The sequence below is a fragment of the Heliangelus exortis genome, chromosome 9, assembly GCF_036169615.1.
Source record: "Heliangelus exortis chromosome 9, bHelExo1.hap1, whole genome shotgun sequence".
Lineage (NCBI taxonomy): Eukaryota > Metazoa > Chordata > Aves > Apodiformes > Trochilidae > Heliangelus > Heliangelus exortis.
In genome coordinates, this window is record NC_092430.1 from 12,561,995 (window position 1) to 12,586,977 (window position 24,983).

Here is a 24,983-nt window from a genome sequence, read left to right on the forward strand (position 1 = left end):
GTGGTAACAGATCAACCACTACTGATTATTTAAAACATACTTTCTTCAAAGCATATTTCATGCAATTGCCCTGAGTGAACTGAACAACAGCTGCCTTACAAATGCAAAAGAAAAGATTTCTACCACAGTGCTGAGTATGAACCCTGGAGAGGAAGCGTGTTATGTAGTCTATATAAAGTAAATGGATTTCTGAAAACTCTCACTGTTTTGTTTTTCTGTAACTTTGGCAGAAGAAGGTATGAAAAGAAATACTGTACATTTTGGAGCTTTCCCAGTTCTGCAAAGACTGTCTCTTTCTGTCCAAATGTACAGAAATACACTTCCCTCCCTTTTCCTTTCAATTGGTGTAGCCCAATTCAAAGCCAGAATGAGCCTGAAGAACAAGCAAGAAATAGGAGACAAGTTGAAGACAGACAAAAACAGAGATTTGTCTGAGGCTTTAACTTAATAGCTTATGGCAGGCTGTGGAGAGGAACCAAACACTCCTGGAACATTGCTGCCAATGACTGTCATTCTGGAAAGAAAGCCAAAGTCAAGCAACATGCTGGGCTAGCCACAGGATCTGCTTGTGGAAGTGATATGCTACTTAGCACAGTTCATAATACAAAGCAAAGTACAGAGCTGCATTATCAATTATTGTAAAATTCACATACTAATGGATATTATGCAGGAGTGAGAATCCTGCTCAAACCTACATTTTTCACTAATTTACATGGCTCTCTGTTTTGTCAAGAAGTGACTGACTGCCACCACACCTGCCCCCAGGCAGGACCTCCACCATCCTTCCACTCCTTGGGGCAGTCTCCTCACCAGCTGCTTTATGAGGCTCCTGCTTCTCCCTCCAGGCAACAGGAAAACTACTCAAACTAAAACCTATAAATCCATCAATTTGCCTTGCTTATCTGCTATCTCAGATGATGATCAGTCTATCCAGCACTCAATTCTACTGTAAGGGAGGATTCACCTCAAGTCTATACCACTAAGACAATCACAAAACAGGTCCCAGGACCTTAACAGTTTATACTGTTCTTCTGAGTGATGCAGAACAGGGCTTTAAAAACTGACAGGGAAGAAAAAGTGTGGATACATCCAGGAAAAAGCAGGATGCCTGGGCAAGCTGGAAACACTCACTCTTTTCTTTACTCTTCATAAATCCTTCCAGTTAAGTAGAGAGCAAGAAAGAAAAAAAAAGAAAAAAAGAAAAAAAAAAAAAGAACAGAAAGTTTCCACAACTCCGGCCCCATTTCCTGAAGCTCCCAGATGGCAGATGCTTGGGGCTGGAATCCACACATCCCTCCTCCTCTGCCGCAGCAGCAAAGCATCTCAGCTACGCACCCAGTGCTCCCAGCAACAGAGGAAAACACCAACAGTGGCTCAGATCCTCTAAATCAAATGTATATTTCTTTGCAACTTTTCTAGCAACAAGAACTTGGTACTATTGGAGCTGCAGGTCAAGAGCTCAAAATACAAACATGAGGGCTTACTAATAACCAACAATCCCAGTTCCACATTTCATTTTGTTTAACTGGACTGTTCAGACACACAGACATTTTGTTATTTACACTGTATCCCCACCATGATCACACCATCACCAATGAAAAAAATGCAATTTCCCTCATTCTCTGACAAATGTTTTTTTTAAAAACACACAAACAAAAAAAAACCAACAAACCAAACAAAAAAATAAAAACAAAACTAAAAACAAAACAAAAAAACCCCAAACCATAAAAACCTGAGAGGTTTCAAAAGCCTTGTGTGATACAAACTGTGGGACTTCTGGATGAAATCAACCATTTTATCCAGTCTGGCCATTAGCCAGTCCAATCTGAAATGATCCAAAGTAAACCAGTAGTAAGCTCTCACAAAAACAAGCCCAACCCCATAGCATTCCACCTGCAGAAGCATTTTTCTTTCTGCACCTAGATGCAAGCTGTTCAAACTGTTGAAGTTAAAACAACCAAAGTTGTGAGCCACATAAAAAATTGCTCAAGAAGAAAAAAGCAAGAAGCTAAGTTTGCTAAATAACCAGTTCTCCACACACCCCCAGATTAATATTGCAAATGCTTCACAATGAATATAATGAAAAACACTCAAAGAGAAAGAAGGTTCACTGTATTTGTCTTTTTCAAACCTACTGCTACACTGATAAATATTTGAACCACAAACCAGGATTCCTGGAAATGAAAAATCTCATTAGAATTAAAACATAATACAAGAATCAGCACACATTTTTTTTTCTCTATTTGGGATCAGTTCTACCAGGTTTAAATCAGTATGTACTTGGGATTATGAACCTTAGGAACTTGGGAGGCCTTAAATACTGTGATTTTTCTTGGCAAGAAAGACTATGGAATCTGTACTTCAACACACATGGTCCTCTGTACTCTCTCATTCATTAAGAGATTAAGATGATTTAGACATTGGTTTTCTATCTTCTACTTATTGTAAGAGATAAAATTAAAAAAGAAAAGGCTGCTCCAACTTTCTTAAACACTTACGCAAAAGAACAAATGAACTTTCCAGCAAATACCATCAGACCACTTTCTCACTCATGATGCTGTCTGCTGTAAAAATCCTGCAGAATCTCTCTAGCTTGCAAAAACTCCCTAAAATTCTTGTAGAGTTTTTTTTGTTTTTCTTTTTAATAAATAAATTTTTTAAAAGCAGGTTAAAAGCTGAAAGAACATTCTGGAGCAGATACTCCAACATGACTCAGTAACAGCAGCATGAACCCATGCACAAACCTCTCCAAGTTCACACTCAGCTAATTCCCAAGGCTGCTTGTTTGCAACCAGGGGCCTCATGTCCCTGATCAGGACTTGGTGCCATCTCTTCTTTGTGGAGATTCTTGTAGAGCCCTGACCCTGCTCTGGTTAATGCTAGTGTGGAAGAGCTTGGCAGCTGCTGTCAGCTGGATTCTTAGCTGCTCTAATCATGCTCATGTCACAGGAGCAAGTGAAGAAAAGAAGTGGAGGGGAAAAAAGTAGAGGAAAGCAACGTAAAAAGTGTGATTTTAACATGTTTGAGCTTCCTGTTCTCTGTGACAGGGAGAAACCTATCTGGCCTCCAATGAGGATGTTCAAGCATAGCTGTGCTATGAGCTACAATCTGGCATCTGCAGCAGCACTTTCTCCATCCTTCCAGCACAGACAGAAAGCACAGACACCAGGGGAACTGTTTCAGTTCTCTAACATGTAAAAGAAATTCTGTTTTCCTCAGAGGCCCATTTTCCAGCTTCCTCCATATCACTGTTACAACATGGAATAAGATCACGCTCTGGTCCCCACTGGACACTATTTCTGGAGCTGCTTTTTGATTTCTGCTCCCTCCTCATTCCACACTCCCAACCGGCAGCCACGTCCTGCCCTCACCACAGCCAAACAGTGAGAGGACAAATGCTTGCCTAAAAGCCTGTCAGCTCCCAATAAGATTTTTTTACCCCGTGGAGGCAGCAGAACTATGAACAGCTCTTACATCTGTAAATCTATTAAAAAAGTAACAATTGCTCCAAGAGCAATCTACTGTTTTTATGAATGAAGAAAAATGGAAGCAAACTCTCTCAAATAAACAGCAAGGGGGAAAACCACATGCAACTTTCAGCATGTCACAGCACTTATATTTGCATGCCTACCCAGACTAAAATGTAAAGGCAACAAGCCAGGTTTGCTCACCATTCAACAAACATTACAACCAAGTCCTCTTGATCAGCATAACCTTCTATGCCTTCTTTCAGCAGTCGAACTTTCTGCCCTCCACCAATAGAGTTGGGCAGCTCACCACCTTTCCACTCTTCACCTTTTCCAAGTACCTGGAATAAGAAAAAAGCACTTTTTGCTAGTATACAAAACCAGGAGGCTTTTAAAAGCAGACCCTTATTGAAAACAGATGTTAAAGCAGAAGCAACACATTAAAGCATAGCCAGCCAACATTTCCAGCATCATAAGTTTTCCATGTCTGAAACAGCATTCACCACAATGACATCACTGCAAAAACATGAGACATTTCTTAACCAAATAAGAATCAAGCAATTGCCTGCTACCACCATTTATTCAAATGTGTCCCTTTCAGGAAAAAAAAAAAAAAAAAAAAAAAAGTAGTAATTTTTTTTAAGTCTCGTATTAGAAAAACATTATGAATGAAACTTAATACAATCACTTTAGGAACAGGAAGCTTAAGAAACCTTGGTGGATCAGTGTAGTACTAATACAAACTGCAAACTCCAGCCTTTCTGAATTCCCTCCAGAACACTTCTGTGCAAGGAAAGGATAGATTCCCCTAGAAACAAAACTCCTCCCTAGACAAATACTACAGCAAATTACATCTAAAAAACCACCCACAAAGAAAAAAGAAATCACAAACAAACAAACATAAAAACCCTTCAACTTTTGTGGGTTTTGAACATAATATTTTTGGAACTTATAAAACCTGGGAGAACTACATTGCATGATATTTTGGCCAAATCTGCAAAGCTATCAGATGCACCCAGAGATCAGGCTTCTGGGTGCTTTAGTACAGTTTTATCATATTAGGAAAGGTTCTCTCAATATTCCAAATTCAGTGGCAGAAGTCAGACTTTAGAGACCCAAGTAATTTCCTATCTATTGTGTAAATAATGTGGTAAGTAAGGAGAAAAATTCTGTAACACTATCTGTATTCCTGGATGTTTCTCTTGCAGAACCAATTTGTGGGGAAAGTTTACAAGAAGGTTAGTGTCTTCCTTTTTTCCCCAAGGTCACACAGAGGCCAACCTCAGTACCTGACATGCAGAGACATGGAGCAAAGCAGGCTGGCAGAATGATAAAAACATTTTGTCCTCTCAGAGAATTATAGGTCCTGGGAAACACAGTGAAATTTTCAGTTGTGACAGAAAATTTCCCTCCCACCCCACAGGAGGGATCCCGTGTTGTTTAAGGAGGAAGGGGACACCCAAAGCCCTCTGAGTGCAGTGCAGCTTCCAAAAGTATTCATGCAAACAAAATTAGCCACACTGAAAAGCAAGGCTATATGATAAATCATGACAGAACCTTTAAGTGACCAAGGACCCTGATAACAAAAGCTACTAATCTTTAAAACAGCTGAAGAAGTACCCTCCCTTGGTAGTTCACAGGGGGACCATTAGATAGGCAACAGGGACAGCAGCAAAGCCACCTGTAAATGCCCCACCCCAAAGCTCTGGAATCTTTTAAGTTTGCCCCAGCATGCAAGGAAACTAATGAAACTTCAGTTGTTATTGCACCATGTCTCTCATAAAGGCTGTGTAGTATGGCAATTCAGTACAAAAACATACAACACCTTTACTGTGTAGTTGAAGTGCTTTGCAGTTTGCATGAAACGGTGAAAGCCATCAGTTTCTTTAGTTGCTACAGTAAAAACTAGTAGTTTATCTGGGGGAGAAAAAGAAGGAACATGCATTAACAGGTTTTCAGAACACAGTTTATAACAAAATATGCACTGAACAGCACCAGATTGGTGAGGCTTTATGACTTACCTGCATCCAACTCAAGGAGAGGAGGCAAATGCTGTCGTATTAAAGGTGTGAGACATCGTCACACCAGAATTGCTATGGACAAGGGTGATGTATTTAAAACTCTATCCTCAGGAAGGGGAAGCAAAGAAATGTGGCTGCTCTATAAACAACTAGCTCAAAACATGGAAACAAAGCTGGTATGACTATTGGACAGGAAGGAATCTTCAAAACACAAAGTAACTTGCTACTTTTCAGTCTGAGCTAATCCTGTGATCTCTTATCTCAGGGCTGAATGCTACCAGAGAACTTCACCCAACCTCGGAAACTCCCCTGAAAGCAAGTGGTTCATACTCTTTGTGAAAACAAAGGGGGAAAGAACAAAAAAAACCAAAAAACAAAAAACCAACCATGGAAACAAGTCCCAAACAGGCAACATTTAGTGCTTTTAAGGCCTTGGGCAGAGACAAATGACAACAGTTTTGGTTTTTCATTCAGAGCCTCTGTAAATTATAGCAGTGCTAATTTTGTCCTCTTACTTCATGCAGGCAAACGACCGTGCAACCAATTTCCTTTTCATATTCCAGGGCTTTTGACAGAGTTCAAGTGAGGCCATGAATTCAGACTAAACAGGTTCCCAATTAAACTAATGAACACCTTGCAGCACCCTATGCGATATACTGCATACTTGAAGGAACATAACTCAAAAGCTATTGGAAAGACAGTACCCCTACCCAACACCAAATATTTAATAAGACCAGCCTGGATCCCTGAGTACATTTAAGTTCTCCAGTTTGATCTGAGTTCAAGCAACAGCTGCCCTCTAAACAGATCCCATGAGATCAATCCTCATATGAAAGTAAAATTAATCGACACTAATGAACATTCCAGATAGTGCTGGTTGCTGCTTCAATTCACAAAAAACATCCTCTGGCTTTATCTTCACCAGCACAGTATCATGTGCTGGAAGTGGTTGCTGTGACAAACATTCCTATTAACCCTTTAGCCTTTCCACCATCAGATTTAGCCACCCTCAGACAGCCGAGATGTTACCCTGAGTGTACTCAAATCAGTCACCACTTGCCATGTTGTTTTATTTAACATCATCAAAATTAAGATACAGATGATATGCTTCCCACTTTGCAGAAGAAATGCACCTTGCAAGTTACTCTTGTGATGCCCTGCAGGCAAGTATCAGGGTACTTCAAGTGTACCTCTGCTCAGTTAAGCAAAAATAATTATAGAAGCACACACATAGTTTGCAGAGCAACATAAAAAACACTTATTCTATTGAAATTCAAGTCTGTTTAAAATAGTCACAGCAGGCAAACTGTGCAGACTGGTCTCAGGAGCCTCTGGTATTTTTCCACTGAAATAAGGCTCAGATTCAGCCCTAGCCCACAGGTCACTTCCAAGAACACTCCTACCATGTCAGACAGTGGTCTGGCCAGTCCATTCGCAACAGTGGCTGTAACAGAGTACATGAGGAACAGCAAGGATAAGACAAACATGTAAGGCACTTAATCTCCTTTTTCTACCAGTTTCAGTTTACAGGTTTTTCTGACCTGGATGGACCAAAACACCTGGTCCACTTTGTGACCTCATCCTTACCTAATCACTCCTTGAGCAGAGATTACCCTTAAGCAGTGACAGAACAATGTGCCCAGCACATAAAAAACAATATTCTGTGCCTTGGGCAGGGATCCTATAGTTTTTATCTGACATTGTTCAAGTTGTTCAACTATAGACATTTCTAGCTGCCCCCCCCTCCACCATGCACAATTTTGCAGATCTCTCTCACATACTGCCACAGCTGGTTTTGTCTCCTTTTGCTCACTAGTCCTAGTATAACTACGAGCTCTACTGAACCAGACTGACACTCCTGTGGTACCATACACAGCAAAGAAGAAATTGGAAATACTCAAAACTCCTCAATCAAATCGAAAACCTCAAAATATTGGGAAAACCGTTTTAGAAGATTGAATTATTCCACCTTTTTTTCTCACTTAAGTGTTAGTAGTCTTCCGTAGGCGAGAATCAGAAGACAGTCCTATGAGTACATCTCAGAAGGGCAGGAGGACTTCCAGAGAGGATTCCAGTACAATGCACTCCCAGATCACTGACTCACACATAGACATAAGCACAGCAATAATAGTTCAATATCTTCAAAATCATTTAATCTAAAGATTATTCCATCTAAAGTAATTCTAAAGGAGTCACCACAGAAAGAACATGATATCTTAGACTATGACCAAACCAGAACTGAAGACAGAAGAGAGGATTTTTCTCTATGGAACACATTAAGTGATGATTAATTTTTTGTTCAAGCACTACATTTTCAAATTAGAGGAAAAAGCTTATCATACCAGACTGCATCACCAGACCAAGTGAATCCACTATTGAAAGTTTCCTAGGTGGCTGATCAATCGCTGACTACAACTGCAGAATTTGGTTTGGGGCAGACATATTTTACACCTACTCCTTCCTGAGGAATGCTAAGAGCAAGGATTTCAAAACATCTATACTGGACAAAATTACGTAAATGACAAAATGTGGGCTGCATTAGATTCCTCCCACGGTCACTAGGTCAAAGTAAGTATTAAATCAACATACAAGTACAGTTTGGCAAGCAAAAAATAATTTACTGGGGTTTATGGGCTATTGTTCCTCTCTGTGAATGGAACCCACAGTAATTCCACCTACACAATGCTCATGTATTTCAAAATTCACTATGCAGTCTAGTATGTTACTTGAGTTTTGTGGAACAGGAGGAAAGAGAATAATGTGCCAAATCATAAGGGATTTCAACCTGAGCCATATAAAATGAAAAAAGCTGAGCAGACAAATAATGTCATTTACATTGGCACGAAGCTGCAAAAGAACATGTATTACACTCACAGCTGCTGAAGTAATCTAAGTAGATTGTCTGAGTCAGGTTTGCAAACAGTCACAGAACAAACAGGAAACTTTTTATAAAGGTATTATTCACATTGGAAAAGTGTTTTGTTTTTTTTTAAGTATATTTACCAACGGTCAATTTTTTATTTTTTTTTTTAAATTACAGATGAAGAGGTTTAAAAGGCTCTATTTCCATGTCTCTTCTGCACCACAGGCTTTTGGATGAATGTGGTACTTAAATAATATTTAAGCACAGCAGAAATGTAATTATAGTGTTAAAGAATCCCTGTAGAATCCAAACTTCTATATAGACTATTTACAGAATCAGCCAGGTTAGAAAGGACCTCTGAGATCATGAAGTCCAACCTTTAATCCACTGCCACTGTGGTTCCCAGCCCATGGCACTGAGTGCCACATCCAGTCTCTTCTTAAATATCTCCAGGGATGGAGAATCCACTACTTCCCTGGGCAGCCCATTCCAATGCCTGATCACCCTCTCTGTAAAGAATTTTTTCTATTATCTAACCTAAACGTCCCCCAGCAGAGCCTAAGTCCATGCCCTCTTGTCTTGCTGATAACTGCCTGGGAGAAGAGACCGCCCCCCCCCCCCCCCCCCCCCCCTCGGCTACACCCTTCTTTCAGGGAGTTGTAGAGAGTGATGACAAGACACTTCCTCTTCTCCAGACTAAACACCCCCAGCTCCCTCAGCCCTTCCCCACAGGACTTGTGCTGGATCCCTTCACAGCCTCCTTGCTCTTCTCTGGACCTGCTCCAGCACCTCAATCTTCTCCCTGAACTAAGGGGCCCAGAACTGGACACAGGACTCAAGCTTTGGCCTCACCAGCACTGAGTACAGGGGCAGAATCACTTCTTGGACCTGTTGGCCACACTGTTCCTGATACAAGCCAGGATGCCATTGGCCTTCTTGGCCACCTGGGCACACTGCTGGCTCATGTTCAGCTTCCTGTCAATCCAGATTCCCAGGTCCCTTTCTGCCTGGCTGCTCTCAGCCACTTCTGTGCCCAGCCTGGAGCTCCCCATGGGGTTGTTGGGGCCAAAGTGCAGGAACCGTTGGAATCAGCCCAACTCTACAGTCTGTCCAGGTCCCTCTGCAGAGCCCTCCTGCCTTCCAGCTGATCCACACTCCCCCCCAACTTAGTGTCATCTGTGAATTTGCTAATGGTGGACTCAACTTAGTCTTTAATTTAGTAATTTAGTCTAAGGTTTTGTTTTTTTTTTTTTTGAAGGGTGTGGTGGTGGGTTTTTTTTTTATTTTGTTTGGCTTTACTTATTTTGTGTGGTATTTTTCAAGTACTCTGTATCTGACCAAAGGACAGAGAAAAACACTTTTACCTTGCCTGTACTGTGCATACAGAGACAATGCAGCGTGCATTAAATGACAGTTACACCTTGGCATGTTATAGGGGGAATTATTAACCAAATGAAGAAAGCAGCACCATTCTCTTCCAGCTAGCACAACGTCACAAAAATATTAATGTAATTCTTGTAGGACTCTGTGACTTATATTTAGATGTGACAACTTGTACCAGCTTTATTGGCAGAGTTCGACTAAGCTTAGCATGGGAGATTTTTTTCTTCCTGGGGAAGTGAGTGAATTGAATGCTTCTGACAACAAATACATCTGCTAATTTTTTAACTTTACTCAATTTGAGAAATCCATTCCATCTTTGCTACATTTAGGTTCAATCACCCCTTAGAACACCTGTCCCATTTGCATCTGGTAGCATAAACCCAAAGTGGCTCTAATGAACTCACAAGAGTATCAATGTGCAATTTGAACACAGATCCCAGGGGACTCAGTTTATCCAAGTGCTGTTTCCATTTCAGGATGTGCTCAGCTGCATCTGTGTCAGCTGCAGCCACCACCAGTGTCCCTGCTGTGCAGAGCAGGTCTGGTTCCAGGAAGGGTCCTGCTGGTGCAGAGGTTCAGTGCAGCACCAGAGCCTTTACCACAGGCTGGGGTGCACACAAACATCACATTGAGAGGTTAAGTGTGGCCCAGCATCCCCAGCAGCATTGCTGTGCCAGCTCCAGGGCTCCAGCTGTGCAGTGAAGACCTAGGCATAGCAATTACTCAGTCCCCAAGTTCCCACTGTGGCCCAGAACTCCCCAGCAAGAGAGCCACAAAATTCCCAGTCTTCACAAAAAGCCCATGATGCATTCTAGCTGTAGCTAAGGCACTGTTTCTGCTTTACCATCCACTTTGGATAACCCCCAACCTTGCCCTCTACCCAGGTCTCTACCCTAAGGAGCTCTGCTGTGTGGTCTTGCTTTCACAAAGCCTTGAGCTATCCAGATTCTTAAGTCTGACTGTCCCACGAGGGGGCAAATGTTTGCCAAGAAGCAGCAACAGCATCACCAAAATGCAAACATATATGAAACCAAGAACACAGCAGGCGGTCACAGCCTCCACACTTGCAGGGTACTGGGATGCCGCAGAGGGCATGGGCTGCCCAGCAGGGCTGGGCTTCCCAGGCACACAGCTTGCCAGAGGCATCTTGGCAGTCACTGGAGGGGATTACCAAGCTTGGCATTTATTTCCACAAGTAAAGTCAGTTTGTGTAAAAAGGAAATGCAAACCCAATGCTAAAGTTCAACAGGAAGGCACTGGGAAGAGAGAGAGAAAAAAAAAAAAAAAAAAAAAAAAATCTCTGAAGAGCTTCATGCCAGATATGAGGGTGCTGAAGTTACTAGAGTGTAATTATTCCAGACAGCTTTCCAATCACAAAACAGATGTTCTGTTTTGAAAACAAGCCTGAGAGAGTACACTTTTGGCCAAGAAAAGTATATCCAGTGACAAACAGAATTCATATTTACATGCAAATTAGAAAAACTTTAGCACTCAAGTTGTCAAAGATAACACTGCATACAGAGCACACATAAGGTACTAGGAAATCCAGTGAAGGTTTATCAAAACATCTCATTCTTTTACTTGTACTTCTGTGCTGCTACATCAGGAATCTGACTGCATCATAAATATTTATTTCCAGAAAAAAAGAAAAGACTTATAAACCAGAGCCCCTGTCTGCAGTGAATTGCCTGGCAACCTGGCAAGGTCTCAGGCAGGAAGTACCATGGAAGAGCTGCTTTAAGTAGCAGTGACCTCTCTCCTTGTACCTTGGCAAAGGAGCAGGCAAAGAACTGCAGTCATTCCTCACACACCCACGTGGTTCTTGTTTATCTTGAATGAACACTGACAGAGATTACTACATAATTTCTACCAGGGGCACAAGCCACTAGTACAGCTAAAAAGCAGCCAAAACTGAGGACTCTGCTCACAGCCACATGGGAGCCGAGATTTAGTCCCTGGATTCAACTACCGTGGATTTCTCTGGAGCGAGTTGTGAGATCAAAAGAGATCTGTGCACAGAACCACATTAAGCCATTACAACCTATCTGTATCTTAAAAACAGTGGCTATCAAACACTATTTAGGAGTAATGTCATTGTTAAACTGACCTCTTGCAATTTCAGATTTATAGTTCTAGGAGATATCCTAGAAAATGTAAAATATAGTATCTCCTGGAAGTTACTGAGATCAATAATAATGGCTGATACAAAGCCTGTTGGAAAATTTATAGGCTCAGATGTTGTTTCCTCCGTAAAACTGAGTAACATAACAGGCTGGATTCTCAATTATAAAACTGTGAATGAGCTTTTAAAGAAAATCCTGCATGAGGCTTAAGCCCACAATAGTAAAGAAAACATTCAAAAATCTGAAATTAATCACTGGATTACCCAATACTGTACGGAGCCAACATAGTCATGATAACACATTCTCTTCCCACACAGTTTTGATTATTTTATTAAGAATAATTGTTCCATATGTTTCTGAGCCACGTTGAAGCTCTGCAGGCAGCTAGAGTCATCAATGGTGTCAACAGCAACTTCCCTATTAATGTGGATTAAGGACATGTCCAAAATGCAAAGAACTGTTAAACCTACTAAAAAAGTTTATCAAAGAGCACTTTCAAAATCCAAAATTTTAGTACAACACAATCCTCCATCTGTCCCTCAAAAAAAAGACTCTGAAAAGATGTCAAACAGCTGGAGACAGAAGAAACCCATTATATACAATGTAACCATGATTATAAGTTATACCTGCAAACATACACTTGGCTAATGTAATCCAGCAGCAAATAAACCTTAAATACACAATGTGAAAAACAAACTTTAAACATATATATCTACCCCCTGCTAATTTATATGACATACATATAGTCAAATAAAGTTGTAACCCAACAGAAAAACTTCTGGTCAAATAAAACAACCAGCTTTTGGCAGAGAGAAAAGACAGGCATCCAACAGCTGTTTATTTTCCCCAGGATTCTTCAGAAATATGACATTGTGCTAAAATAGTAAACATGGTCATCTTTGGTCAGAAAATAAATGTGCATTACACTTCAGGAGGAGAAAGATGACTCTTTGACAATACTGCTTCACATTTGGAAACTGAGGTTTGAGGGTTTTTTTAAATTTTATTTAATCTGACTGTTATATTATATATTCAACTTTGCTTCATGCCTCTACTCACCCCCACTCCCAGCAAGGCAAGGCAGACTGATTTCAAAGTCCCCTTAACCATAGCCATAATCACCTTGTAAGACTGGATCTTCTGAAATTTAATAGCATGGCTGGACTGCAGTTAAAAAACAAGCTTGGAGGAGAGACAAAAAATGCTTGAAAAACTCAAGAAAGATTGGATAGGTATAAGATTTAAAATAAAAGAGGAAATAATTATTACCATCATGTTAAGAAGAGTCACTGGTTGCCAAACACCTAGTACATACTGATTTCCTATACCAACAGACATTCTTGTGTGAGAGATGGATATCTAAGAACCAATACTTCAATAAAATCTTAAAGGCAAGATTTTGAAGGTGACCTTTGTGTACAGACCCCTTCTGGAAGTTTGGTTTGTTTCCCTCTGTATCACAAACCTGGTTAATCATGGCATTGCAATACAATGTATTACTGAAAAATACAAAGAGCAACACAAACATTATTTAATTTTCAAATTAGCAGACTTGTACCTTCTCCACTTCAAACCAGGCATATTAAATTAGGACATAGTAAACAGAAGTCTGTCTTTCAATGGCTGAAGCATAGCTATTGCAGAACTAAGGTAGGTATGCAGGTATCACCTCTACCACCTGATCCTCCAAATGGTTCAACCTGCACACAAAGATTAAAAAAAAAAAATGCTGCCTTTAAACTGTTACAAACAGTTCATGATAACAACTGACATTTATGGCTATCAGGGATCACCCAATGCATGAGCTATCTGTGGATAATACTTTCTGTGCTCCTCCAGGTTATTTGTCAAATTTGATGAAGTTACAGAGCAATAGACATTCTCCTAACACTTTCCGAAGTCAGGGAACAGAACTAAAAAATGCAGAAACCTCTCTAGTCTAATTTCCCATTTTCAATTACTTTTGAATAGCTGGTACTGTTGCAACTTCCACAGCAACAGTAAACATTGCATGTTAGGACTTCTCCCTTATGTGCTGACAGAAATGCATGCTTATGTTAAGCAAGAGCTGCTCTGAATCTTCTCATAATATAGAACATATGCTAGATTAGCACTTGCTAACACACAACCCCGGGGCAGACACTAACATTTTCATTAACATTTTTTTCCTCTTTTCTACTAATTGAATTTCAACTGAAGACTTAGAAAGAGGCTTATCAATCAAGAGTCCCACTGTTGTTAAAAGATGTCTACAATCTAATTCCATTCATGAAGAGATGAACAGTTGCAACAACTGCATTTCAAAAATCTAGTTATGAAAGTGCTGAAGATTTCTCATGTCAAGAAATTCTACCATGCTTTAATACTATTTCCCTCTTCCACACGCAGACCCAAGCAGGAAGCCTGCTGAGCTGCTGCTTATTGCCTGTCTTTTATCACATCACCTCTGATGTCACAAAGATACAGCATCTGAAGTGTTTACTTGGAAATTATCAGCTTTTTAACAGAACCAGTTCTAAAAATAAATAAATAAACCACCACCCACAGACTGTATCAGTGTACTTGTTTTTCTGTATAGGCATATATATGTACACAGACTTTCACATAAAGATTAGCAGTTACTCCCAGTATTAATACACAACTTATTTAAGAAAATATTTGAAAGCTTGTTCTGTCTCAGTTCTTAATTTATTTTCTGTTAACTTAGTAGTATTGAATATACACTTAATAAGACATCAACAAGACCTATGTGTGCCTCATCAATCAACCACATCAGCCCCAGGTGCAGCACTGGCTGATGCTCAGGCCTGCACTCATTCTAAAGCAAGACTTCCACATTTTATAACTGAACAAAACCAGATACCAGCAGCAGCAGTCAAGAGTTTTTCCATCAGCCTCAGTGGAGTTGGATAAGACCTTGTTTACTGAATCAGTTATTCTGTAGTACAGCAAAGATAAGACACGTTCCTTAGTTCCCAGATATGAAAAAAATCAAAATCAGCTGTTTGTAAATTACATCATTCCCATGTATGAAGCAACTCTTCCAATAAGAGCTGCCTGAATTCCTGACAAGCAGGGAACAGATCAGGTTACAGCTGTTTATTAGTGCCCAGATAGCTATCAAACCACAAAAATCTTCTTTAGAGTGGGAGTGGATGGAGTCATGGCACAGGCTGGGTCTTGCTTGAATGCACTGATTGGATGGCCCTGCTATAAACTGTCAGCAAAGCTGCAGAGCTGAGAGCAGGACACAATTAACATCAGCTGCTTAAGTGAGAAAGTTTACTCAGCTTCTGCCTTTTTGTAGCCTTGCCCTCTTTGTCTCTCTCATAAATATGTATCTAGAGAAGAGCATGCTTTGTCTTAAGCTGCTGTTTAGCAAATCCAGCTGTTTAAACAGAAGCAGTCACACACAGTACCAGGCATTGTTAAAGTCCATTTTCTGACAGCTAATCAATACATCAATGAAACTCAGCAGCTGAACCTGGCAATAACGATTTCTCTTTAGACTTTTATTCAATAAGGAGAAATAGGAGCTGGGACTGGAGCCATTCTGAAGGCATGTAAATGCCCTTCAGCCAACACCATGGCTCTTCTTGTCAGAAAATGCTACCACCCCAGTTAGCCAGTTCATTTGAAAAAGATGCCCTAGAGCTCCACATCTGGCCCTATGTCCAGATATGGGACATGTAAAATTTCTCCAAACAGAAACAGAGACCATTCCTTTTCCAGAAAAGGAAAAAAAACATACTTCTTCAAAGATCCATCTTCCGAATGAGTAACTCAAACTTCACACACTCGAGAAACATGCAGTGCCCCACCTTGACCAATGCAAGTCTTTAAAACCATGAAATAGCACCAAGACTTCTGTCCTACTTCTAACACAAGACACGGTGACATGTTAGGTATAATGTAGATTTTAAAATATTCTTAACATCAAAGACTTGACCTAGCAACTTCAGTTATTAAGTTTATGGGTCTGGTTCTGATCTAACATGTGTACAACTGCTCTACAGTGACGTAAAATAGAATTAGTAAACTGCTTACTAGGATAGCCTAAGGAAACACTTTGTTGTATTAAAGTTTCATCTGGAAAACAAAACTAAACAAACCATTTCTACTTTTCTACTTTTTTTTGGGGGGGGGAAAGGGAAAAAAAAAAAAAAAAAAGAAAAGAAAATTACAAAACCAATTGGTATCAGATATTATTATTATTATTATTATTGGCAGAGCTGATTTCATAAGAGCCTGTAATGGGCTCACTCAGGACCTTAAGACTTATATTCACAGGTGCAGAATTAATTATCAAAGGAAAGGCACTTAAATGCCAAGCCTATTTATATTTACCATTTTTCTGTCTTTTTTCATTACAAATAATGCATGATAGCTTTAAAAATGCACTTGCAGTACTAAGATCAAAAAGGATTCTCCCCAACCACCATCATCCCTCCCCCCCCTTTTTTTTATTTCCCCATTTCTATTTTCTAAGAATATCCACAGTGGATCAACAGATTTGCAACTTGTCCAAGAAGGAACCCTGAAATACTTCCAAAGGGCAGACCATAAGAGATGGTGAGCCAACCACTAAAATAAAGAGGGGTCCTTCAGAATTATCCTATAGCTTTGAATGTAACATTTTAAGCTAAAGCAGGGTTCTACTGTTTAGCCCTGAACTCTAAAGGAAACTAGTCTGTAATTGCTTTACACTCCATTACAAAAATACTCATGTGTTTTAAAAGAAATTATAGGTAATCCACAATATCTTTAATTTTGTTTCAAGCAGAAATAGGACAAAATTCTCAAATGTCTACTGTATTATCTATCAATATTCTATTTCAACTATTACTAGGTACTTAGACTTCTGAAGTTTCAGTGCTTATATTAATTTATTATATAGAAAAATGCACACAGACACAGAAAATGAGGAAGAATAATTACTCTGATCATCAAATGAAAGATTTACTCTTTTACTTTATTTCATTTTCCTTATACTATAAATTGTGAAAGGAATTCTTTGTCCTGGAAAAAAAGTATGTGGGATAAAACAGTGACTTTACACATTTAGCCTCCTCATGACAAGTGTAATTCGTATTTTCAAAACTGAATTCACCTTAAGGAAATACACCGGGAGCAGTTCTATTAAACAACCTAAAGACACTTGTGATGTTAGGCTGTGCTTGCAAGCATATATTGCCTGACAGTTAAGTGTCATTTATTCTCTAGAGCTACAACATTCCCACACATACAGACACATTCCTGCAACTGATCTGTTTGGCCAAGTTGTGTTTTCTGTTGAGAGAGCCAAGCTGTATATTTAAATTAAGAGAGAACAAAACTATTCTTCACTTTTAAACTAGCCTGCCTTGCAACTGGTCCCTCAGAAATTACACAAACCTGACATTTTAGATTAAAATAAAAATGCCCTTATTGCGATCATACTTACTCCTCAGAAGAAGCAAATTCACTTGAACAACATGTCAAATAATTTGTTTCATACTAACAGCTCTACAGAAATGAAATATTGCTTTTGATTACACAATGTAATACTGCTAATAAAACAAATTAACTAGACAAACTAAACACTTCTGCATAAAGAGACTGAGTCACTTTTGCTTAAGTAAGCAGCAGTGACAGGAAAAAAACAAGAACTCAGACATAAGTCATGACTTTCCAGAATATGCCATCAGCATAAAGAAATCTTTGAGAAATAATCGGCTAGTTTAGGTCCTCAACAGGAACACATTTCACATCAAATCTTCCTGACTCAGAAAACCATGATGGTAATTCCACTATACCTTTACACTGCAATTTACAACATCAATTGCTGATGACAAAGGTAACAATTGTTTTACTTTTTCTTATTTTAATTAGACATGCCTTTTATAGCCAAAACTGCAATGATCATATCCAACCCTGCTGCATAACAGAGAGAAGCAATGCGACATCCACCACTGTGGTTCACCTTCACAGGATAATTATTCCTTCTACCTAAAAACGCCTTTAAAACAAAAATAAATCTTTTTTTTGGCCATTTTGTAACAGAGACTGTCACTGTGTGGCATTTAAACCAGGTGCTACTAAGAACTCAGACTGCCAAGGACAAATATTTTCAAGGGAAACATAAGTGATGGAAAAACAAACTTTCCTGCTTTGTACCTCTGCAGCTACACTCACTTACTTTTAACTAATTTCCAAAGACAAACACCCCACCCTCCCATTACATACTGTTTCATTTGTTATTCAGATTTTTATTTCAAAGCTGGAGCCTAAAGGTGTCTACATGAGTGATCACTGCCTTTACCTTCCGCTTCTGGGTAAAGTGGGTTACAGCTTCTTCACATGGTCCTTGCAAAAAGGGCACAACATTTCCAAGAAACAGAGGGCACTTTTCCCCAGTACAGGTTTATAAAGCAGTTTTAGATACTGTGGTGGCAAGCTAGGATAAAAGTAGCATCAAGAGATAAGGAAGAAACAGAAAATCAGGCAGAGAGAGGGAGGCAGGCATACAGTGCTGTACATATGTCTTCTCCTCCACCAAGCAGGCACAGTCTTTAAGTACTTCTAAGGAGTATGTCAAGATGACTGAAGGACTAAATTCCTTCGTTTGCACCAGTGTCTCAGAGGAAAGAGCCTATCAATCTTGCACTGTCACTCACAGCAACCATTTTGGCTGAGCTCCAAAGAAGTCAAGAGAAATGGCTGTATCTCCAAGTGAGTCCTCGTACAGCTAGATCAGTCAGCAATCAGTCAGCTAGATCAGAGCCAGCCAGGTTCCCTACCCTCCCAGCCCAGCTGGCTCTGGAAAGCCATCCATGCTGCTAGGGCCTCCTCCATGACAGATCCACCCCTCACATTTCAGGAATGCTTACAAACAGCAGTGAGCCATGGGGCCCACAAAAGCCACATCTGCTGTGATTTCAACACCAACACCTCAGGGCCCCAACACCTCAGGGCTGCCATGATCCAGCCAGCCAAGTCCCCACATCTGCTCCAGGCAACAGATTCAAAAGTAGCAAAGCCATTTCCCATGCCAACAGCTGATTAATAAAACATTTTAGGTAAGAACATCATTTTCATCTGTTGCCAAGAGGAGTGTCTGCTTCTAGTACAATGACAAATGTCTTCTCCATGCATCTTGGATGGCATTACAAAATGAGCAACGTGCACGCAGCAAGTACAGTGCGACAGAAACATTTAAATGCTGCTGTTTTAACACAGAAACTCTTGTATCTTCATCATACAGGAGTCACTGTTCCAAAGCTCAATGGTGCTCTTCTCTGTGACTGCTTGAAAAACAAACTTGTGGCAAAGGAGCACAGGAATGACTTCTGCAAACACAGTTTGCCATGCCAAATGCTCACTGCTCAAGTAACCACTGCTGTACAACAGGTAGTTCTCTTGCTATAGCTCTTCCAAGCCTTTCTGAGTGAAGAAGTAAAGTCTTCAGAAATAAAGATGTAGCTTGGCAGCTGGTTTCAGAGACCCTTGTTGCAGCTTATTTCTGAGGCAAGCAATGCTAATAGACTGCTCTAAAATCTGACAGACAAATTGTGTCTGCCTGCTGCTCTAAACCAAATGGTACAAAGTACCAAGAGACCAGCAATTAAAAAACAGTTCTAGAACTTGAGGCACAGTAAGGGCTGCCCCTATTTAAGCAATACAGCACAGGCTCAAGGAAAACATTTAAGGGTTAAAACTAGAATAAAAACAAGAAACACAGCAGGCAGTGTCTGGGGTCATGAAATTACTCCAGGATTGGTTTGGTTTCAACTCAGCAGAGCCCTCTACAACTCGTGCTACATGTCTACATTAAAAAGAATTTCTATCTTCCTGTGTGAACACCTATATATAAATGTATGAGAACTTTTAGCATGGTAATTTGTGTAGCATCCCTTTTATTATTTACACTGACACAGCAGTCTGTTTCTGGTTTGCTGAATCATACAGTGCTGTTTGGACTACACACTCTTTGCCTTCCACGCTTCTAAGCACAAGCAGGATTAAATAAAAATCCTTACCATGCTCACTATCCACTTATATCATCTTGAGATCCCACATCTCAAGTACACAGTTAAGGAAAAAGCATGATTTGCATCGATATGTTTGAGAAAATGTAACTGCGACAGCAATAGCTGATTTCCAAAGGAGCTTGACTTCTAATCTCACTGCCCTAATGACAAGCTCAACATTTTACTCAAAACATGCCCTCCTAGGCTGCACTCCTGAGAGACAGGGAAGACTGAAAGGTAAAGCTCACACAGCCCTGACAGACTACAAACTGCAGTGCACACAACAGCCTTCAGAGAAAACACCTGAATTGACTAAAAGAAGCAAGGCATTAAGAAAACTGGAAATGAGAAGCTCATTGAGTAGACACTGGTATTCATCAACAACTTCTTCTTATAACTTATTTTATCAACCAAGTCAGCAGTTTTCCTATCAAAATTAGAACTTGCTGAGAAACTTCTCAAAAAAAAAAAAAAAAAGCTTTTTTCTGCCCATCAGCAGAAATTAAGCTAGACGTTAAAAATAACTTGATTACACTTTTGAGTAAACAAGCCAAGAAATGAAAATATTTTAGGCTTCATGTGATGAAATACCTTCACAGGCTTAAAATGGAAATCAGAAGTACTCCGTATTAGAGCAGGAATTATTTTTGCCATAGAGTTGGACACATGAGCTTGGACACCTCCCTCTGAGGCAATTTCCTGCAACCATTCTTCTATTTCACATGAGAAAGAAAAAACTTCTTTCTACCTTTAGCTCCCTAAAGCTAAAATTACTGCAAAACACGAAAAGCAAAAAGCAAGCAAGTCTCTACGGAGCAGAAAGAGGCACTGAATCCTCCAGCTGAGTTTTTTACACCAAGTAGGAAACTTCCATCAGGGGCTGCTACTGCTTAAGAGAGGTGCCTGACGCTATTGCTTTTCCCAGCCCTGGAAAAACATCTTCATCACCACCTTGTCCCAGGGAAAGAAAAGAAAAGGGGCGGGGAGGGCTAAGAATGAGAAAGTCAGGGAGGCTCACTACCCACTAAGGATTTTTTTGCTATTTATTTTTTCTTTTTCCAAGGCCCATTATGTACCCATGACCCACCTCAGCCGGTCAAATCACTTTCAGCCAAGCGGTTCCTCTCGAGAGCAACCTGGGGTTCCCTGCCCCAGCCAGCGCCGTAACCCCCTCCTGCACTGCAGAACCTGCTCCAGCGCCCAGAGCGTCATTTTTAAAGTGCGGAGCGGAGAAGGATAGGGGGGGGAAATAAGTAATCAATCGTGAAAGCGGCGGTTTCCAGCCTCCGTAGCAGAATCGGGAGGGGTTTCCCTTCCTGGCGGATGTTACCGAGTCAGGAGGCACAAAGCCGCCGGTATCGCCCGTCCGTCAGCTCACCGCCGCCACCCTCCCCGCACCCGAACACACATCCCACGGGCAGCGGGACCGCGTAGCCAGGACCCCGCCACCGTACCCCCGGTCTCCGCGCCTTACCTGCGGGGCCGGGGCCGGGCCCGGAGCTCCGCTCCGCCGCCGCCGGCAGCGCTAGGGCCAAAAGCAGCGGCAGAAGAAGGCGCGGCGGCTGGGCGCAGCTCCACGCCATATTCCCCCTCCGCACCCTCCGGCCTGCCGCCGCTCCCCACGCCGCCAGCCCCCGAGGGCAGGGTGTGAAAAACGAGAGGAAAAAACGGTGCCCGGAGAAATAAAAAACGGTGCCGGGAGAGCCGCCGCGCCAAGGGGCACCGCTCCTACTCCTCCGCAGCGGGCAGGAGCAAAGGGCGCTGCCTCCCGCCCCAGGATTTATACGGTGGTGGGAGGACCCGGGCAGCCGGGGCACCGAGCGGCGCAACAGGAGCCGCTTGTGGCCGCCGCACCCGGGCGCACGCTGCTGCTGCCGCCGCCGCCGCCGACGGGGGAGGGGCGGGAGGCCAAGCCCCGCCCCCGCCGCCCGGGCAGCGCTGAAGTGCGCTGCGCTGCGCCTGCCACTCGCTGCGGGCGTGGGGCGGCCAGGCCGGACTGGGTTCGGCGCTCAGGGGCATGGGCCCAGCAGCGGCCTCGGGTCGAGCATCGCTGGGCACTGCGCCTTGCCTCTCGCTCCGTACCTGCTGGAGCTGTTGGAAAGGCTCCCGGCGGTGTGGCTGTGTGGGGAGTTGTACTCACCCCCCTACAAACAGCTTGCCAGTTGTTGTGTTGGCCGCCGTTTGTCCCCATAAAGGTATTCCTGAAAAATTAACGGTGTTCCAGAGACTGAGCACCTGAAGCCGTAACTCCAAGGGCCAAGAAAAGCTACCTGACCCTTTTGTCTATGAAGAGAACATCATTGGCACTGTGACCACGCTGTACACCTGCTCTGCTTGTGAAGAACACACCTGTCAGATCCTCCATCATCTTAGCATTCAGATTTCCATAAAGAAACAATAGCTTTGTGTCGTCTTAACACGGAAAACTATTACACTTTGATCATTAAAAACACTCAAAAAATCACCAAGTTACCAAAGGCAAGCATGGTGATGACATATGTGAACTGGCCGACATCCGGTCTTTCTCTTCCTGCAATATAAGAAATATTAAAACAAATACTGTAAACAATATCTTAAATGTTTAAAAGCCATGTACAATTATAAAAGCAGATGGCAGCGTATTGGAATCAGTATGGATTTACACCTTGGAAATATTATTTGAGAACCAAGGGCATAATCCAAAACAAAGATTAGTGCTGAAAGCAGGATTCATGTGTTTGGGATCCACCTATATAATCACCAAACAGACACCTCATTTTTTATCCTGAATGTCTGTATGGGCCTAACAGATGTGCTTTTTGGAGCCACAGAGGAAAGAATAAAAGGGAAGAAATAAGGGAAAACTTGACCTTGGCTACTGCAACCATAAGAACTGCATGCTTTTGTCTGGAACCCTGAGCAGAAATCAAAGCCTGCATTATGTGCCCAGATGCTTTTACGGTTAATTGGGAGAGCTCATTCTTTCTGGACCAGGCAGCACACACAGCAGGGAGGGATGTAGAGCAAATCAAAGGGAAAGACTGGGTCCTTGGTCTGAAGGCACTCAGAAAAATGGAGAAGGCCCATGACAGCAGCAGTTGGGAGGTACTGAAAATGTAAATCATGCAGTGATGAAGTTGCATTTGCTAACTATAGGAGAAACAGAAAAGACCCTCCAGTTCCTGGGCTCATGACCTACTTTCTCCTGCAATCTCTCTCAGGCACACAGAGATTCACCAAAGGAAAAATATCTATTAAATGCAGTCAGTATGACCACATTTATGCACACATCTATGAATGTGTGCACACACCTCATTTTTCCAAGAACTACACTACTGCTGCTGATGATCTTACATAGGCACATAAACTGCATCAACTGAGAGAGAGCAATGCCATGACTAGGATGATACTGAAAGTATTTCTCTCTTTCTTTTTTTTTTTTTTTTTTTTTAATTAAAAAACAAGTTGAAGAAATTTGCCTATGAAAAATATAGATGGAAAAAAATTATTATTATGCCACAGCTACAGTTTTAAGATAGAAAACAGGTAAACAAGCATTACACAAGAGGTCCACAGAGATCGAACCTCACCTCAGATCCAGAACACAACAGTAAAAGTTGAAAAAATAAGAACTCATTGAGAAGGAATTAAATCACAAGAGATATGCAGAACAAACTTAATACTGTCATCCATTAAAGAAATGGCAGATTTCTTCAGTAAAGTCTGAGGGGAATAAGACAGGACCTCTGGGCATCATTTCAGAATACCATGGAGATGATGTCACAGCTCCCATGGACGGGACAGGAAGTAGCTGAAGCTTCACCGCTGAGAAATGAGAGTAAAATCAGCAGCTGAGTGTCACGTAGGTTCACAGTGCTCTGAGGAACTACAGCTCAGCACCTCATCTCTGTCAGAAGCAGCAGCTGGCTTCAGCAGAGACAAATATGCAGGTTCTCAAGCACCACTGTTAAAGAGAAACCAACAGGCATAAAGAGGAGGGAGCATCCAAGAGAAATCATGAGAAGCATTTTGTTAGCAAAAAGTACATGGAAACAGCATAAGTGAAGAATTAAAAGAAAGAAGGCTGTAAATATGCATTAATGAAATAAAAATAAAGAGCGTGCAAAGACAGATTTCTGAGGTATGGGGAAAATAATGGGTGGAAAGTGTGATGAAACACAGCTTTTACCTAGAAGTCCAAACCCAGACTTTGACTAGAAACTGTAGTGAAATGAGGCAACCAGGTGCCACTAATTGCCAGGTAGTGGGCATGAGCTTGTGTTAAGCCCACCTGTGCCTGATTGGGGCCGGCCCCTACTGCGCATGAGGAGGATTAGGGGGCCAATAAAAGGTGAGGCTCAAACTCACAAGCTCAGCTCACTCCTGAGGAAGCCAGCAGAGAGGCTCGCCGCTTTCGGAGCAGTAGCACCGATCTAGGTTGGTCAGCCCTGAGGGCAATAGACTCGGAGCACTATTCGTGAGTTTCTGCTGGAACACCTGGTTGGACCTCGGAGCGCCGCGCCCTAGAAGAGGTTTGTCTTGTAACAAGAAACTTTTACATTTTCTTTTCATTTTCCTTGGTCTCTTGAAAGCTAGTTTGATTTTTCAAGTGTTCTTAGAAAATGCAAGCTCTGCCCCCAGAGAGAAAACAAAGCTGAAAACTACTCAAAACACTGCTTTTAAAGTGACAGATGTGGCTAAGACATCTCCTATCCCCAGAGGCTTCAGTAGGGCATTGGCCAATGGAAGGAAAAATGCTTGTGAAACTTCAGAACTGAGCTCCACCAGCTGTGCAGTGCCCAAGGGCTCTGTCTTGCCCTGCTTCCACAGACACTTGTGTTAGAAATGCTACTTTTGTCCAGAAATACCAAGTCAAGGCCTGAAATGGCAGCTGGTGTTTTAGCAGGGTCTTCAGTGCTCCTGATGCTGTTGCAAGTTGCTTCAGTGTTCGTTGTATTACTATCACAGTGTACTCAACACTTAAATACCTGAACTTCTAAGTAGGAACTAACTCGCAAATCGAAATAAAAGGTGCATGAAATTTAATGAGCATGTATGTGCGTTATACTACACAAGTTAGTTCCAGAGAAAATTTGTACAAATGTCTCAAGAAACAGTCTCACATGCTTGCTATTGTC

At 41.5% G+C, this 24,983-nt stretch overlaps 1 protein-coding gene across 4 annotated transcripts in view; it reads right to left on the minus strand.

Moving 5' to 3' along the window:
* Positions 1 to 21,750, minus strand: part of PLOD2 (procollagen-lysine,2-oxoglutarate 5-dioxygenase 2) — a 50,724-nt gene extending 28,974 nt beyond the window's left edge. Inside the window, exons 1-3 of one of the 4 annotated variants that reach the window (XM_071752178.1) lie at positions 21,350 to 21,750; positions 5,293 to 5,387; positions 3,672 to 3,808 (exon numbers count right to left, since the gene is read on the minus strand). In XM_071752178.1, coding sequence (XP_071608279.1) covers positions 3,672 to 3,808; positions 5,293 to 5,387; positions 21,350 to 21,449 — 332 coding nt within the window. In that variant the 5' untranslated portion in view covers positions 21,450 to 21,750. Of the gene's footprint in view, positions 1 to 3,671; positions 3,809 to 5,292; positions 5,388 to 20,953; positions 20,973 to 21,340 lie in introns of those variants that run through there. The other 3 variants (XM_071752177.1, XM_071752179.1, XM_071752180.1) reach the window with 3 other exon arrangements.
* Positions 21,751 to 24,983: the final 3,233 nt, after the last annotated feature.